The 15,113-nt window shown below is 25.5% G+C and overlaps 1 protein-coding gene across 2 annotated transcripts; it reads left to right on the plus strand.

Annotated features, from left to right (window-relative positions):
* The first annotated feature begins 1,405 nt into the window (after nucleotides 1-1,405).
* LOC112703263 (MADS-box protein AGL24) lies at nucleotides 1,406-12,096 on the plus strand. Of its 2 annotated transcripts, XM_025754640.3 has the most exons (9): nucleotides 1,406-1,803; nucleotides 2,398-2,598; nucleotides 7,793-7,868; nucleotides 8,662-8,723; nucleotides 8,837-8,936; nucleotides 9,586-9,627; nucleotides 11,097-11,138; nucleotides 11,235-11,356; nucleotides 11,667-12,096. In XM_025754640.3, exons 2-9 carry the CDS (start codon nucleotides 2,417-2,419, stop codon nucleotides 11,683-11,685), a joined length of 645 nt encoding a protein of 214 aa, XP_025610425.1. In that variant the 5' UTR covers nucleotides 1,406-1,803; nucleotides 2,398-2,416; the 3' UTR covers nucleotides 11,686-12,096. The 2 variants fall into 2 exon arrangements, with proteins under 2 accessions (XP_025610425.1, XP_025610427.1); XM_025754642.2 differs by lacking the exons at nucleotides 11,097-11,138; nucleotides 11,235-11,356; nucleotides 11,667-12,096 and having other exon boundaries at nucleotides 1,487-1,803; nucleotides 9,548-10,344.
* Nucleotides 12,097-15,113: the final 3,017 nt, after the last annotated feature.

Consider the following 15,113-nt stretch of genomic DNA (forward strand, 5'->3'; position numbering starts at 1 on the left):
CTCCCTCCCCAACTAAACACATTAATTGTTGATCACATTTTTCAATTTCCAACCTTTAATGAAAGGTCCTGATGACCTTGGTAAACAAAAAAGTAACTGCATGTCATAATTACCTCTATCACCTTATTTATTACCTATTTCAAATGTTATTCCTTTATTTTATTGGAGACATTTCACATTCCTTTCTATTTTATTTATTTCGTACTAATTAATTATTCATTCCATTACTCAATCAAATCGGCATTTATAAGTCGGATTCTAGGAGTGTGCGCGGATCGGATCGGATCAGATATGACCAAAATTTCGATCCGATCCGCATTAAAATCATCGGATCGGATCGGATCGGATGTATCCGCAAAACACAAAAATATTTTTAAAAGCTTATTTTTATTAAAAAATATCAATAAAATTCATTTTTTCTATTCTTTTAAATATGTTTACTCTTAAAATAATATTAAACATACTTTTCTTAAATAATAAATTAAAATAATATAACATATATGATAATTATTAGTTGAAATAAAATATAAAAAGAATATTTACTTATTTATTTCTTTATTTTTGCGGATACGCGGATATGCGGATCGGATATGCGGATACCAACACAAAATCCGCAATCCGATCTGATTAGTGTGCGAATCGGATCCATATCCACAATTTTTGGATCGGATTCGGATAAACACCGTGGATATGCGGATTGAATCCGATCCATGAACACCCCTATCGGATTCAATTCAAACAATCCGACACTTATACGTCAAAATAACTCCAATCAAATTTGCATTTATAAGTTGGGATCAGTTAAAGTAAGTCGATATACATCACCTTTTTCAAAGACATTTTATTCTTCAGTTATCAAATCAAACTTGGGGCCTAATTAGATTTTGGGGAGGTTCGAGGGGTTTGCGATGATGGGCATTTGAGTGTTCTTTCCATTTTGCCTCCCATGAATGGTGTGCAAATATAATTTTTTGAAGCTTAAAAAATAAATAACAAAAAAAAATAGAACAGAAAAGAAAGAGAGAGTTTAAAAGAAACAGCAGAGATATAAAAGATAATATGCTTACAAATATCACATTTTGGTCGTATACTAAATTTTATCTTTACATCTTATTTCATCTTATTTTAGTCTTTTAGTCTAAATTAAAATTTATTTTTAAGAAATATTCTTCAATTTCTTTTATTATAATTTTTTTTAGATAACAACAAAAGTCGTAATTGTAGTAGTCATGATCGTATTTATAGTGATTTGAGAGCCAAAAGTGATAGAAGAACAAGAAATAAGAAGATAATAATAGAAAAAAATATAAAAAAGAATTTTGATTAAAGAATAAAAATAAAATAAAATAAAAAATTAAAATTGGATCAAAATATTATAGAATAAACTCAGATTTTATTCCTTATTAAAATTACCCTAAATTTGAATTATTTCAACCTGAAAATATCTCATCTATTATCTGAAAAGTTAAAGTGTTGGGGAAAGAATTATTTTATTTTATTATGAAAAAATTTTCTTACCTCATTTGAACCATTGGATAACACGTAGCTTCCAATGAAACCTGATCTATTCTTTGTTTTTGAAAAGCTTTCAGTTGCATTATATTTCTGGTCTATCTTGGTCCTATAATTTTTGGTAGAATTTAACCATTTTTAGAAAAATAAAAAGTGTTCAAGCAGGGATATTTATTTAAAAATAAATAAATAAAAAAGAAGAAAGAAGGTTCCATTATTGTTTTGCTATAATAAGGGAGAAACCTCTCTTTCCTTTCTTGAGATCCAAAAACAGCATTCCGGAGTGACGAGGTTTTCTTTCTTTCTCTTTCTTTTTTTTGTCTTAACAAACCCCCCAAAAGTTCTCATAATGTTTTCTTTCCATTATTAGTAACTCTTTTTTTTTTCATTTTTATTTCTTTTATGTGCATCACTCATCTAGATTCTAGATATATCTCTGAACCGTCGCTGATAGGTTAAAACCTCATCGGAATAATAAAAAAATCTTCAAATCAAAGCTCTTCTGCTAAATCATTAAGAGCTAGCTACCCTTTTTCTTTCTTTGTTTTAATTTTCTTTTTGTTTTTGGGTTATCTTTTCACCAGATCTGAAACTGCTTTTTCACTACTAGGGTTTTGTGACTTTGAAATTATTATTACTTTAGTGATGAAGCGACTCTGAATATGTATCATTACTTCTGGAGAATTTCCATATATTTCAAGAACATTAATGTGTAGTTTTGGTGGTCTCACTCATAAAATTTATATATAATTGAAATCAACGACAAAAAAAAAAAAATACACTTGAATATTAGCATTCGTGTAATATCTGAAACTCTTCTGGTATTATATACTGAAAATTAAAGGAGTTTTGATTTTCTTCTTCTTTTCTTTAAAAAAAATACAGCAAGCACAAGAGGCTGAAGATGGTGAGGCAAAAGATCAAGATAAAGAAGATAGACAACATAACAGCAAGACAAGTAACGTTTTCAAAGAGGAGAAGAGGGATCTTCAAGAAAGCACAAGAACTTTCTGTGCTTTGTGATGCTGAGGTTGCTCTCATCATTTTCTCTGCCACTGGGAGGCTCTTTGAATATGCTAGCTCCAGGTATAATATATATAATTTTATTTCCCCCTTTCCATTTTGTTGAACACTTGAACTCAATTATCGTATTTTTGTGATGCCTTGTCAATGAAATGAAGATGAAGTATAATAATATGGAAAAAAATTAGTGAAAATTTGAATTAGACAAAAAACAAAAAAAAAATTTGCTAAATTTATCCGAGTGAGAGAGTAAGATCGAATAATTTATGGACTTTTTTTATAGAAAAATTCTATTATTGTAAGGACACCTGAATATAATTGAAATTATTATATTTGTGAAAAATACATCAAGTTTCATCTGTTTTTTAATCATAAGTAGTTGAAGACAAAGGTTGGGTAGATGAAGTGGTCATCCATTTTTGGTACATAATAATGATCTGGATATGTGGACTCACTGTGTACGGAATAAATAGTCTTTCTTCTGTTTTCATTTCTGTGATGAGTCGTGAGAATAAAGAGAGAGGGGTACGAACTAGGAACCAAGCTTAAAAAAATCTAAGATCAAATAGTAACCTCGTATCACCCACACGACTTTTTCTTAATTAGTTTAATTTTATTTTATCAAAATTTTATATTGGTTAATTAAGCGTTTTTGGATTTTCATTAACTTGTGATTGCGACTACTGATCAAGTTTACATAAAAAATTCATAAAATGCTGGCTCTTGTCTGTGTTTGATAATCAAAACCGAATAAGAGAGATCATTGATAACAAAATACAAAAGATAAAAATGTAAAAATTAATATTTTTATATTTTATTTAATGATAAATTAAATATAAAAATTAATTTTTTTATGTTTTATTATAAAAGAATTAAAAAATATATATATTAATAAAAAATAATAAAAATAATACAGAAATAAAAAATTAAATTATATTTTTGTTAGTATCTCTGTATTTTTTTTTGTAATACAAAATATATTAATAATATTTTGGACTGAACATAATATTAATGTTTATATTTTTATATTTTTATTTTAATGTCTAGTATCTATAAACAAACTCAATCTTACTCTTATAGATACCTATTAAATATGTAAACCTGTACTAATTAGGTTACACAGTTGCTTAGTCGTTTCCTAATTTAATTTTAGGTGGCGATAGTTGCCCAAGTTAAAACTTTGTTAAATAAATAAAAGCACTTTTAGTTATATTATCTATATCTATATAATAATTAATTAGTAATATTATAGTTCCATTTAGTGTATATTATGACGGTTTATCTAATGTGAATGTATACCATTATACCAGATGCATTGGATAACATCATTGGGTTCAGCCAATATGAAGTTAATGAACTAATTCAGAAAGATTTTTCTTAAAATTTTGTTAAGTAGATAATAATTTTTGTAAACAATAAATTTTAAAATTGATTTAATAAAATAAAAAATATTATATTTTTAAATTATTTATCTAAATTTTAATATTAAGATAATCATTCGTACATTTAGTGAATTAAATTAATATATTTATTGTTTGTATTGTTTAGTATTTTCATTATTTATCTATACTTTTTTTAAAACTAAATTTATAGGAAGAATATACTTTTAAAACTAAAATTAGGAGTAAAATTATTTTTATATTTGAATTTCATTATAAATATAAAAGCTTTTTTGAATTATATATATATATATATATATATATATATATATATAAGATAGTAGTTGCGAAATTTTAGGAATACATTTCTTTCTCTTCTAAGTTCTACATCTTAATTTTGGCAGAAGCAACTTTTTATATGTTTGTCAAAAAAAGAAAATGTTTTCTAATTTTTCTAAACTCAAACAATAAAATAAAAGAGAAATTAAATTTACATTTAAAAAAGGTTATTTACAAAGAAGATTTTTTTCTTGATTGGTACAAATCTGAAATCAGAAACAGACGATGGGCCCTGATGATTACTCATGCTTTTGATATAACTCCCATCACACACGTCTGATCTCTACTTTATATTCATTTTTGGGATGTGGTTTTGTTGTGTGGTCCGCTGCATGTTTGCCATAATTCTACTCATTCATTATTAGATAATGGAGGGTAGAATAGTCATTTAGTTTTCTTTTTTAAAATAAACACTGGCAAAACGCCAGTAATTATTTTAGAATTAGCATGTCTGTCTTATTAATAAAAAATAAAAAAAATAAATTATTTCTCAGTAAAACGTTAAAAACATAACTATTATAAATTGTGTAGTGTATACCTTTAAGAGTAATGTTATATAACTAACAAAATTTATATTTTTGACTAGTCAATAAAAATATTTTTTTATACTTAATATTTAGACAGTACACTGTTAGTTAGGTAAATTTTAAATTTAAAATTCTAAACTCTAAATATTAAATTTTAAATTCTAAATCTTAAAATCTAAATTTTAATAATATAAATATTAATCTAAAATATTAACTAATATTAACAAAAATATTAGCCTTATTTTTCTCTACCTTTAATATAAGCCTACTTTTGAACCAGAGTTTGAGCTTAATGCAAAGACCGAAAGATTTAAAAAAAATATATAATTCATCATAATCTCTTTTTCTACTCTTTTCATTGGGTCTACATACATTTAATTTCTTTGGTAAAGCAATGTTTTAATTTATAATGTTTGAGTAAATTCTAATTTTTTTTAACGTTTTAAAGGTCTTAATTTTATTATAAATATCTCATTTTATCTTATTTTAGTTATTTGGTTAAAATTCATTTTTTTTAAATTATTCTTTTTTTTCATTATGATTTTTTTTAAACAAGTAGCAAAAAAAATCATAATTCTCATAGTTATAATGGTGCTTGTAGTGATTTGAAATTAAAAATAACAAATAATAAGTGAAACAAAATGATAATAATAGAGGAAAAATTGTATTTTTAGGAGAAAAAAATTTTATTTTTGACAAAAAGATTAAAATAGGACGAAATAAAATATTTATGACAAAAACAAAATATTTTAAATATTAGAGACAAAATTAAGACTTAATTAAAATATTATGGACTAAAATAGTACTTTATACTAATTTCTTTCATTATCATTATTAACAATACTAGATGACTAATAAAATTTATTAAATTTTTGACTAATAGTAACTATTTTTAAATATTAAAATTAAAATTTTAAATTTTAAACACTAAATTTTAAAATTATAACAATATAAAAACAAAATATTAATAAAAAGTGTTACTGCTAACATTTTTCAAGCCTATCAACCTCATCAATTTTATTAGGCCATTCTCTAACTGCACATCATCATAAGAAGCGGTAAACATAACCTCATTGGATATTCTATACCATTCCTCATCGCTTATCCTAAATCAAGATCTCAAGAAACATATCGGTTTAACTTTTTAGAACAAAAGATAATATTATAATTTTTGTAACAAAATTCATGTTTAGGTTTTTAAACAAGTGGTTTCATATAACCTCTGAACCCTTGCTGGAACCAATTATTTCCTCACTAGTTAATTATATAGTGCAACTGAAGGAACTAGTTCTTGAGGTAGATGTGCAAGTCTAAATTGATGGTGGTATTAGCTTGGACAACTTCTTAAAGCGTGCTAGCTACTATAAGCGCTTGGTTTTTGAGTAATTGGGGACAATTCTGGTTTTTGTGACTTTTCCTATCCTATCAGTTTAAGTTTTTAGGATAAAATATAGTTTTATAATATAGTATTGAAAATTTTTATAATTTAAAAATTTAGAGTTTAATTGCTATTGACTGACAGAAAAAATGTAAGCATGTATAAGGCAAATACAATAAAAAAAAGTATATGTAAAAATTTATATAATCTTAAAAAAAATTGTGAAAGAGATATGTTAAAAATATAATTATTTATATATCTTTTATCAAAAAAAATAGTTTCATGACATGTGCGATCTTAACGTGAAAGTGGTTGCACAAGGCAATGGATTAATATTGGCATTTTCAGCTAGCTATTTCAACATGTAATTCTGAAAATGTATATAGAAACAATTTTTAATCAGTTAAGACTTGAACAATTTAATTAATTATAATTATATTAATAATTAATTTTAAATATAAAATTTAAAAAATTTAAAATTAATTAAGTAAACCTAATTAAAATTTATGAAAACACTCATCTTTTCTCTTACATTAATCTATCCACATCCAATAATTACACAGAGACTTCTCTCTCTTATCATTAGACCCTCTATGCCTCTGTCTTCACCCGAGACTCTGCAATTTTTCAGACTAAAAGTGACGCAGTAATGCATTGAGTTGCTGGTGTTGCGATCAAAAGAAGGACGCTATCGGTGGTTAGAATGTGTACGAGAGTTCGGATGCCATGCATGTAAGCTTCTTTAACTCTGTCACAGTCGCAGAATTGAAGGTCCCCGTTGAGCCAGATGGGAGACCCCGAACTGAAGGCCTTCCTGGGTAGCGAAGAATATGAAGTTTCGCCTATAGAGAAGGTGCGTGTCAAAGACATCACGTAGATACTCTTAAAATCGGTGTCTGCTTTGCATTTGGTTTAACTTCAGAAATTGTTTAAGAAAGCAATGGTGGAGTACGAATTGTCTTTGAACAATTACAGAAATATAAAAAAAATATTCATTTAATAAAAAAAAACATTCTAATACTTAACAAAAGAAATATCTAGTTATATTTTGGCAAAAATAATTAGATATCTATAAAATTTAAAAAATAATTATGAAATTCTTAAAGAAATAGAGACATTCACATTTGCAATACAAGAAAATTCGAAAAATATATAAAAGAACATCCATTCGATATGAAAAAGAAACATTCCGATATTTAGCAGAAAAAAATTCATGTATACTTATTTTTATTAAGATGAGTTTCAAGATCCAATCCATTAAAAAAATTGGCAGAAATTGGCTGAACTCCTCTTAGTTGCCTGGCATATTTGATTCTATAATTATCTCTTGGATTTGTGGATTATTGGTGTTTGTTTACCGAAATTTCTTCAATTCTGAATACTAATTTTCACGAGTAGAGTAATAGCTAGTTAGACAAATTTGCAAGACCAAGTTAAATACACTATATAAAATTTATTCGCTTGTGAAATATATTAATTTATTACATGCTCAAGATGAAGCTCCAATGCATCAATAATTTCTTTCCAGTGGTGTACCAGTTACATGAAATGGTGTGTGACTTTGTGATTAGTTTTATAACTTTAGAAATTTTTGCATCGTCTTATATATGGTTTCTATTTCTTTGGTATATAAGTATGAAGGACATAACTGCAAGGTATGCTCAGCATACACATGAGATAAGTAGATCAGAAAGACCTCTTGAACTGCAGGTAATAAAAATAGAGTAATCCTACATATTGTTTTTTTATAAATCAAGTCTAACTAAATTAAATAATAAGATTTAAAATAATAATTTTTATAATTAATTTTTGTTGATGTTAGACCAATTTAATTAGATTTGATTAAAAAAAAATACTAGCATTATTCATAAAAAAATAACCTCTCTCTCATAATTTTTTTCCTTAATTAATTATTATGCTATGCATGATTATATTGTTCTCTCAAATAGGGTTTCTTGTTTTAACTTAGTCCCATGCTTAACTTTCCTAAAATTTATTATGTACTTTCATAGAACATTTAAGTAGATTATATTTATGCCACTAACAAAATGAGATTTTACTTAAGATCCATCGAACGTTTCCTTGAATATTTAGTTAAAGGGTTATACTAAGTGATTAATAATATTTTGGAACAACATGAACAATCATAAATTAAATCAAAATATATTATACTTTTAAATTATCTATTTTTAAGAAAAGTATAGGTAGATAATGAAAATAACCAAACAATGTGAACAATGGATATATCGGATGTTTATTTCACTAAGTGTGTAGATGGTTATTTTAATATTAAAATTTAGGTGATAATTTAAAAATGTAGTGTATTTTTATTTTATTGATAGTCGTTTATGTTGTTCAGAAAAGCCATTTATTACTTTTTTTAAATTTATTTGTGTTTGTATACTCCTACATATAATCCAATTCTCACTGAATTCTTAAACGTAATTAACCCTGTGACATTACCGAAATCACTTATAAGTTTTGTGTCATTAATTCGTTTCAGCTGGAGAATGTCAATAACGATGAATTACGTAAGGAAGTTGCTGATAAAACTCACCAACTAAGGTTTTTTTCTCTCTCAATTTCATTAGTAAAATATAAGAAAATTAAATTCTTTATGCGTAATTTAAGATCCATTTCTTTTTCCATGTATGTACCATATATATTATTATGATTAGGCAGATGAAAGGTGAAGATTTTCAAGGGATGAACCTACAAGACTTGCTACAACTGGAGAAAGCACTTCAAACAGGATTAAATCGCGTGATTGAGACAAAGGTACACATACATACATGCAGATGCATGTGCATATGCATGGGCATGTACATATGCATGTTCTTGATTATGGTATATGATATAGAGATACTCATACGGATACAGAGCTCAACACATGTACAATATAGGATATAAAATATATAGACACACGAATTTTAAATTTTTAAAAGACACAGAAATATAATATATATATATATATATATATATATAATATAAAATATTTTTTATATAAATTATAAGAATATTTTAATATTTTATTAATATTAAAATATAAATTAATTTTTTAATTATTTTTAAATTTTTTAATTATATAAAATATTTAATTTTTTATTTTAATAAATAATAATATATATTATGTTTAAATTTGTTTTAAAAATATATATTAAAAATAAAATTAAATATGTTAATACATGATAATATTTAAATATTTTTAAATGTGTTTAAAAATTTAATTTTTATTAAAATATAATTAAATACTAAAAATATGTGTGGTATGAATATTGTATGTGAAATGTGTCTAATATATAAACATAATAAGTCAGTCAAGTGTCTAAATTTCATAGATTATGGATATTTGATTAATTAATTATTCCCTAACACGTGTTGAATTGTAGTGTAGTGCAATGATATACAATATATTATTTACATTTAGGAAAAGCGGATCATGGATGACATCGCAGCACTCCAGAAAAAGGTTTGTAATAATTTGGTGGGTAAAGGATTATTTTGATATTTTTTGGACTAAATTTTAATTTAATTTTTAAAATTTTAAATATTTTATTTTAATTTTAAAATTTTTTTAAATGTCTTATTTTTAAAAAAATTAAAAAAATTTAATATTATTCTATCATTAAATTTGACATAAATAATTTACATATTAAAAAGTTAATAACATTCGATTTTAATATGTAAATAAAATTTATTTATTAACGATTACTAATATAATTTTTTTAATTTTAAAATGTTGATGATTGATTGTTAAGGTTTAGAATTTTATAAAAAAAATTGGGAAGAAGTATTATAAAAAGATTGTAATAATATTTTTTTAACATATATATAGAAGAAAATATGACTTATTAACTAATAACATTATTAACGTTTACGTCACTCGTTATATTAACTATTAGTGTCAAATTTAATTTTAAGACCACATTAAACTTATTTAAAATTTTTTAAAACAAAAATAAAATATTTAAAATATTAAGAATCAAATTAAAATTTAACTCAAATATTAAAAAATAAAATAGTATTTTACTCTAATTTATATATATATATATATATATATACATATATATATAAACACACAATGTCACAACTTCGATTTTTAAAACTTTACTGATGTCAAAACAAGAAGTAACTCGCGATAAGCTTTTGTATCACTAGAAAAAATTGGCGGGTTGAGCTAATAAAATTAAAACTAATTAATTTGTCTCATCAGCTCTTATAATTTGAGTTAAATAGATTTAAATCGAGTGATAGGAGTTGCCTCTTATAATTTGTTTTTTTTATTATTTTTAGGTATATAAAGTTTTTTTAACTAGTTATTTATATTTTAAATAATTTATTATGAAATTATATAATGTGTGATAAATTTTGTTATTTGTATTGATATTAAGTTAAAAATACTGTTAAAATTACGAAATTTTTTTTTAAAAGAAAAATGAGTCAACTTGTCTAACTCGTGAATTCGGATAAGTTAATTCGTGTTGTGATTTTTTACCTTTTCGTTTAAAATATCGACATACTACTTATTTTTCTAATTTTAGCTCGTTGCTTATGACGAGACAATTCGAATTTTTTTGTTTGCTTATTTTGCATCTTTAGCTCCTTCATTTTCTATAATTAAAAAATTCTTACCTTCTATATTTTTTAATATTTTTTAAAAATCACCTTTAATATGTGTTATAATAATATTTACAATTATTTACTTAATTTAGTATAAGATTAAAATTAGTATCACAAGTAAAAAGATAAATATTTTAAATGATTTTAGAACACGGATCAAATATGTTAGTATGTTACAAAAACATACAAAAGTTTATGATTCTGATTCTGAATTAATCTCTTTCTAATGATCTATCATGTAAAATCTTCTTAGTGTTTTCTTTTCTTTTTTATTAAAAAAAAAAAACCGTGTTGCTGTTGTTAACTACTGCAACTAAGGGAGACGAATTAGAACAAGAGAACAAGAAGTTAAAGCAAAAGGTATGGCAAATCATCAAGACATTATTTCATTGATTCTTTAACTCTTGTTTCATTTTACAAATCTAATAAGCCAATATTATTATTGTTATTAAAAAGATGGATATTGGCATGCAAGAAGTGGTGTCATCGGAGTCACTAAATAATGCATGCAGCTGCATCAGTAGTGCCGCTCCTTCTTCTCTTGAAGATCATTCCTCTGACACATCTCTTAAGTTAGGGTAAGCACCAACCATTCTTTTCTTTCTTTTTGTTTCCATAACTAAGAAATTACAAATATTATAGAAAATAAAATTCTAATTAATTATTTTTAAAAAATTATAAAAAATAAATTTTAATATTAGAATAATTATTCGCATATTTAGTGAATCGAATATCCAGCTGTTAACTGTATATGAGTAAATTCAATCAAAAGAAATAACTATTTAATTAAGAATAACCAATATAATCATCTACATATTTATTAAATTGAACATCCAACATATCCATTATTCATATTGTTTAGTATTCTCGTTGTTACGATCCTTTCAGGTTGCCCTTCCCTAATTGAAGGGAAAGGATGTGAAACCCAAGGATTCTTGTTTCTAAAGGTTGACCCATTACGAGGTTTATTGCATCGGGCTGAAGTGAAAAAAAGGTGTGATTAAATGCTAAAATTATATTGCATGGGGTTGATTTATTTAACTACTTTCTAGCTAGCCAGATAATCCAAACATTAAGTACTTTAATTTCTCATGTAAAATTTATCAAAAAAATGTGAAGAAGCATGCATGAGGTAAAGTTTTGAGGTAGCCATTGCAATCTCTAAGTTTCGTCATAAAGTGAATGCAATTTGTGCTTCCTACTTAGAATGAAGTTTGTAATTTCATCCTTGTAATTTTTTTTCATGAATAAAATATTATTTTAATTTGTAATCTGATTATTTTTATTAGTATTTAAAACATTTTATTTTTATTTTAAATATTTTATTCTATTTTATTTTAATTTTAGTTTTTGGTTAAAATTATTTTTTTCAAACATATCTATTTTTTTAATTCTCATCTTCTTCTAGGTAATTAAGCAATCATAATTATACAAATGGTAGCGCAGACACAGTTACAGAGATTTGAGAATAAAATTTGCAAAAAATAATTAAAAGTACAAGATAATAATATAGAAAAAAAATATTTTGGGATTTAATTTTGACCTAATATATAACAAAAATAAAGTATTTTAAATATTAGAGATGCAACTAAAATTTAATTTAAATATTAAAAACTAAAATAATATTTTACTCAAATATTTTTATTCCATTTACCTTAACGTTTAAAATACATGACTTTCTAACTAATTGCATGATGATTATTATAGTGATTTTTTAAAAATATGAGAATAAATAAATAATTGACAGAATTTTATATATTGTAGTTCCTCCTTTAGTTGTAAAAAATACTATTTATATGTCACAAAAAAAACTATTTATATTAATGGCCATATGAAGATCAAGCTGTCATTATTTAATTTTATCAACAGTTTGACTGTTGATAAAAATGCATAAATAAAATAAGTGTTAAAAAATTATGTTGTGATAAGAACAAATGTGTGGATGTCTATTTATGACTTGGACGGTTAATTGAAGGCATATTTTTAAAGAAGAATTCATATTAATTGAGAGTTCAAAATGAAGTCTCTTTATGTGTATAAATAGGAGGTTAAGCTTCCGTGAATAATACATCAATAAAAATAATCTTCTTTCTCTATTGTCTATATACAAAACTTTTTTCTCTCTCTTTCATACGTTGCTAATATATAATAGTAATAAATATCTAAGTTACTTCTATTATTATAGTTAGATAATTATATTGGTGAATATTAAAATTAGAGTCTTCTATTTACATTTTATTTTATATTATATCTTCTTTATTTATTTATTCTACAACACGTTATCAGCATGAGACTCTAACCAAATTTTAGAAGACTCCAGGTAACAAATTTTTATTATGTCAAAACTCTCTCATCTTAAATTTAGGGCCCGTTTGAAAAACTTTAGAAGTAACTTTTTTTTAACTTTTGACTTATGGAAAGTAGTAGTATTAATATCTGGTGCAATTTTCAAAACCAAATTACAACTTTCTAAAAAGCTAATTAGGAGCTTATAGAGAAGTTATTCTCTCATAATACTTCTACTTTTCATCACATTTCTATAAAATAAATACTTTTAGAGTTAAAAATTCAAACACAAAATAACATATGTATAAGTTATTTTTAACAGAGTCATTTATTGTTTAAGTTATTTTATCAAAAGAGCTTAATTAAGTTGGTTACCCAAACTGGGCCTTAATGCTCTTGATATATCTGGAAACAACTATTTATCATGGATACTAGATGCTAAAACTCATATTAATTTAATAGATCTTGGAGATACCATTAAGGTCGAAAATAATATATTCCAGAAGAATAAAGTCAAAGTCATGATTTTTCTTCGTCGTCATCTTGACGTATGATTGAAAAATGAATATCTCAAATTAAAGGATCCCGTAGATCTATGGAAAGACCTTGAAGAAAGGTATAATCATCAAAAGACGGTGATACTTCCTTAAGTCCGATATGTCAGAGAAAACTTTCTCGACCTTCCATTTCTCGAATGTGCTCCTGCAGCAGCAGTATCAAGAAAAAGGATTTAAAAGATATTCTGAGCTAATTTCTTGCCTTCTTATTGCTAAGCGCAACAATGAGTTACTCTTAAGAAATCATGAAGCACACCCAGCTGGTGCCGCCCCATTTCCTGAAGCAAATGCGGCAAATCATTACTCCAGAAGAGGTAAGTGGCAAGGTTTTGGTAGCAAGAAAAATTATGGAAGGAAGAAGAACTATATTCATAAGAAAGGATCTCACTAGAAGTGGGATAAAGAAAGAAATAATGAGCAAAGTAAATCAATTGAGGATAAATGCTTCCGTTGTGGTGGAAAGGGTCATTGGTCACGTACCTGTCGTACCCCAAGGCACCTAGCTGATCTTTATCAAACATCCTTGAAAAAGCATGACAAAGGAAAGGAAACAAATTTTGTTTCAAATGATAAAAATTTCACCACTCATTATGATGTATCTAATTTCTTTGAGGATCCCGAAAGAAATATTGGCTATTTGATCAATGATGGAATAGTTTAATATGTGTGTTTGTTAAGTATTCATGTGAATAATTTTACTGTGCATGTACTTTTACTCATTTTATTATTATTATTTGTCTTTGAAGAGAATGGCAAGGATATATTGTGAAGATATTTGCCTTGCGGATAGTGCGAGTTCGCACACCATTCTCAAAAGTAATATATATTTTACCCATCTTGTGCCAAAAGAAGAATATGTTAATACTACTATTGGCTCAGGCAATATGATAGAAGGCTCCGGAAGAGTTATAATTTTGTTTCCTGGAGGAACAAAATTCATAATAAATAATGTACTATTATCTACCAAGTCTCTAAGAAAATTATTGAGTTTCAAAAATATTCGCTGAAATGGATTTCATATTGAGACAATGAATCAGGAAAATCATGAGTACTTATGGATCACAACTCATAATTCAAATAAAAGGGTTATATTAGAAAAGTTACCCTCACTCTCATCTGGGTTATATTATACCAAGATTAGTGCAATTGAATCGCATGGCATTGTAAACCAGAAGTTTACTAGCCTAAATGAATTTATAATTTGGCACGACCAATTGGGTCATCCGGGGACAACCATGATGCGGAGAATTATTAAAAACTTCCATGGACATTCACTAAAGAACCAGAAGATTCTTAAAACTAGTGAATTTTATTGTGCTGCATGTTCTCAGGGAAAGTTACTTTTAAGGCCATCACCAATAAATATTGGATTTGAGTCCCCTGAATTCCTAGAAAGAATTCAAGGCAATATATGTGAATCTATTCATCCACCATGTGGATCTTTTAGATATTTTATGATCCTAATAGACACATCTTTGATATGGTCACATGT

Source organism: Arachis hypogaea, chromosome 7, assembly GCF_003086295.3.
Source record: "Arachis hypogaea cultivar Tifrunner chromosome 7, arahy.Tifrunner.gnm2.J5K5, whole genome shotgun sequence".
Lineage (NCBI taxonomy): Eukaryota > Viridiplantae > Streptophyta > Magnoliopsida > Fabales > Fabaceae > Arachis > Arachis hypogaea.

Excerpts from the sequence above, each read along its gene's own strand:
- LOC112703263 (XM_025754640.3), top strand. The coding sequence starts at position 2,417 with ATGGTGAGGCAAAAGATCAAGATAAAGAAGATAGACAACATAACAGCA. Across the intron at positions 8,937-9,585 it reads ATCGCGTGATTGAGACAAAG|GAAAAGCGGATCATGGATGA; the intron begins GTACACATACAT and ends ATTTACATTTAG. Across the intron at positions 11,139-11,234 it reads ACAAGAAGTTAAAGCAAAAG|ATGGATATTGGCATGCAAGA; the intron begins GTATGGCAAATC and ends GTTATTAAAAAG.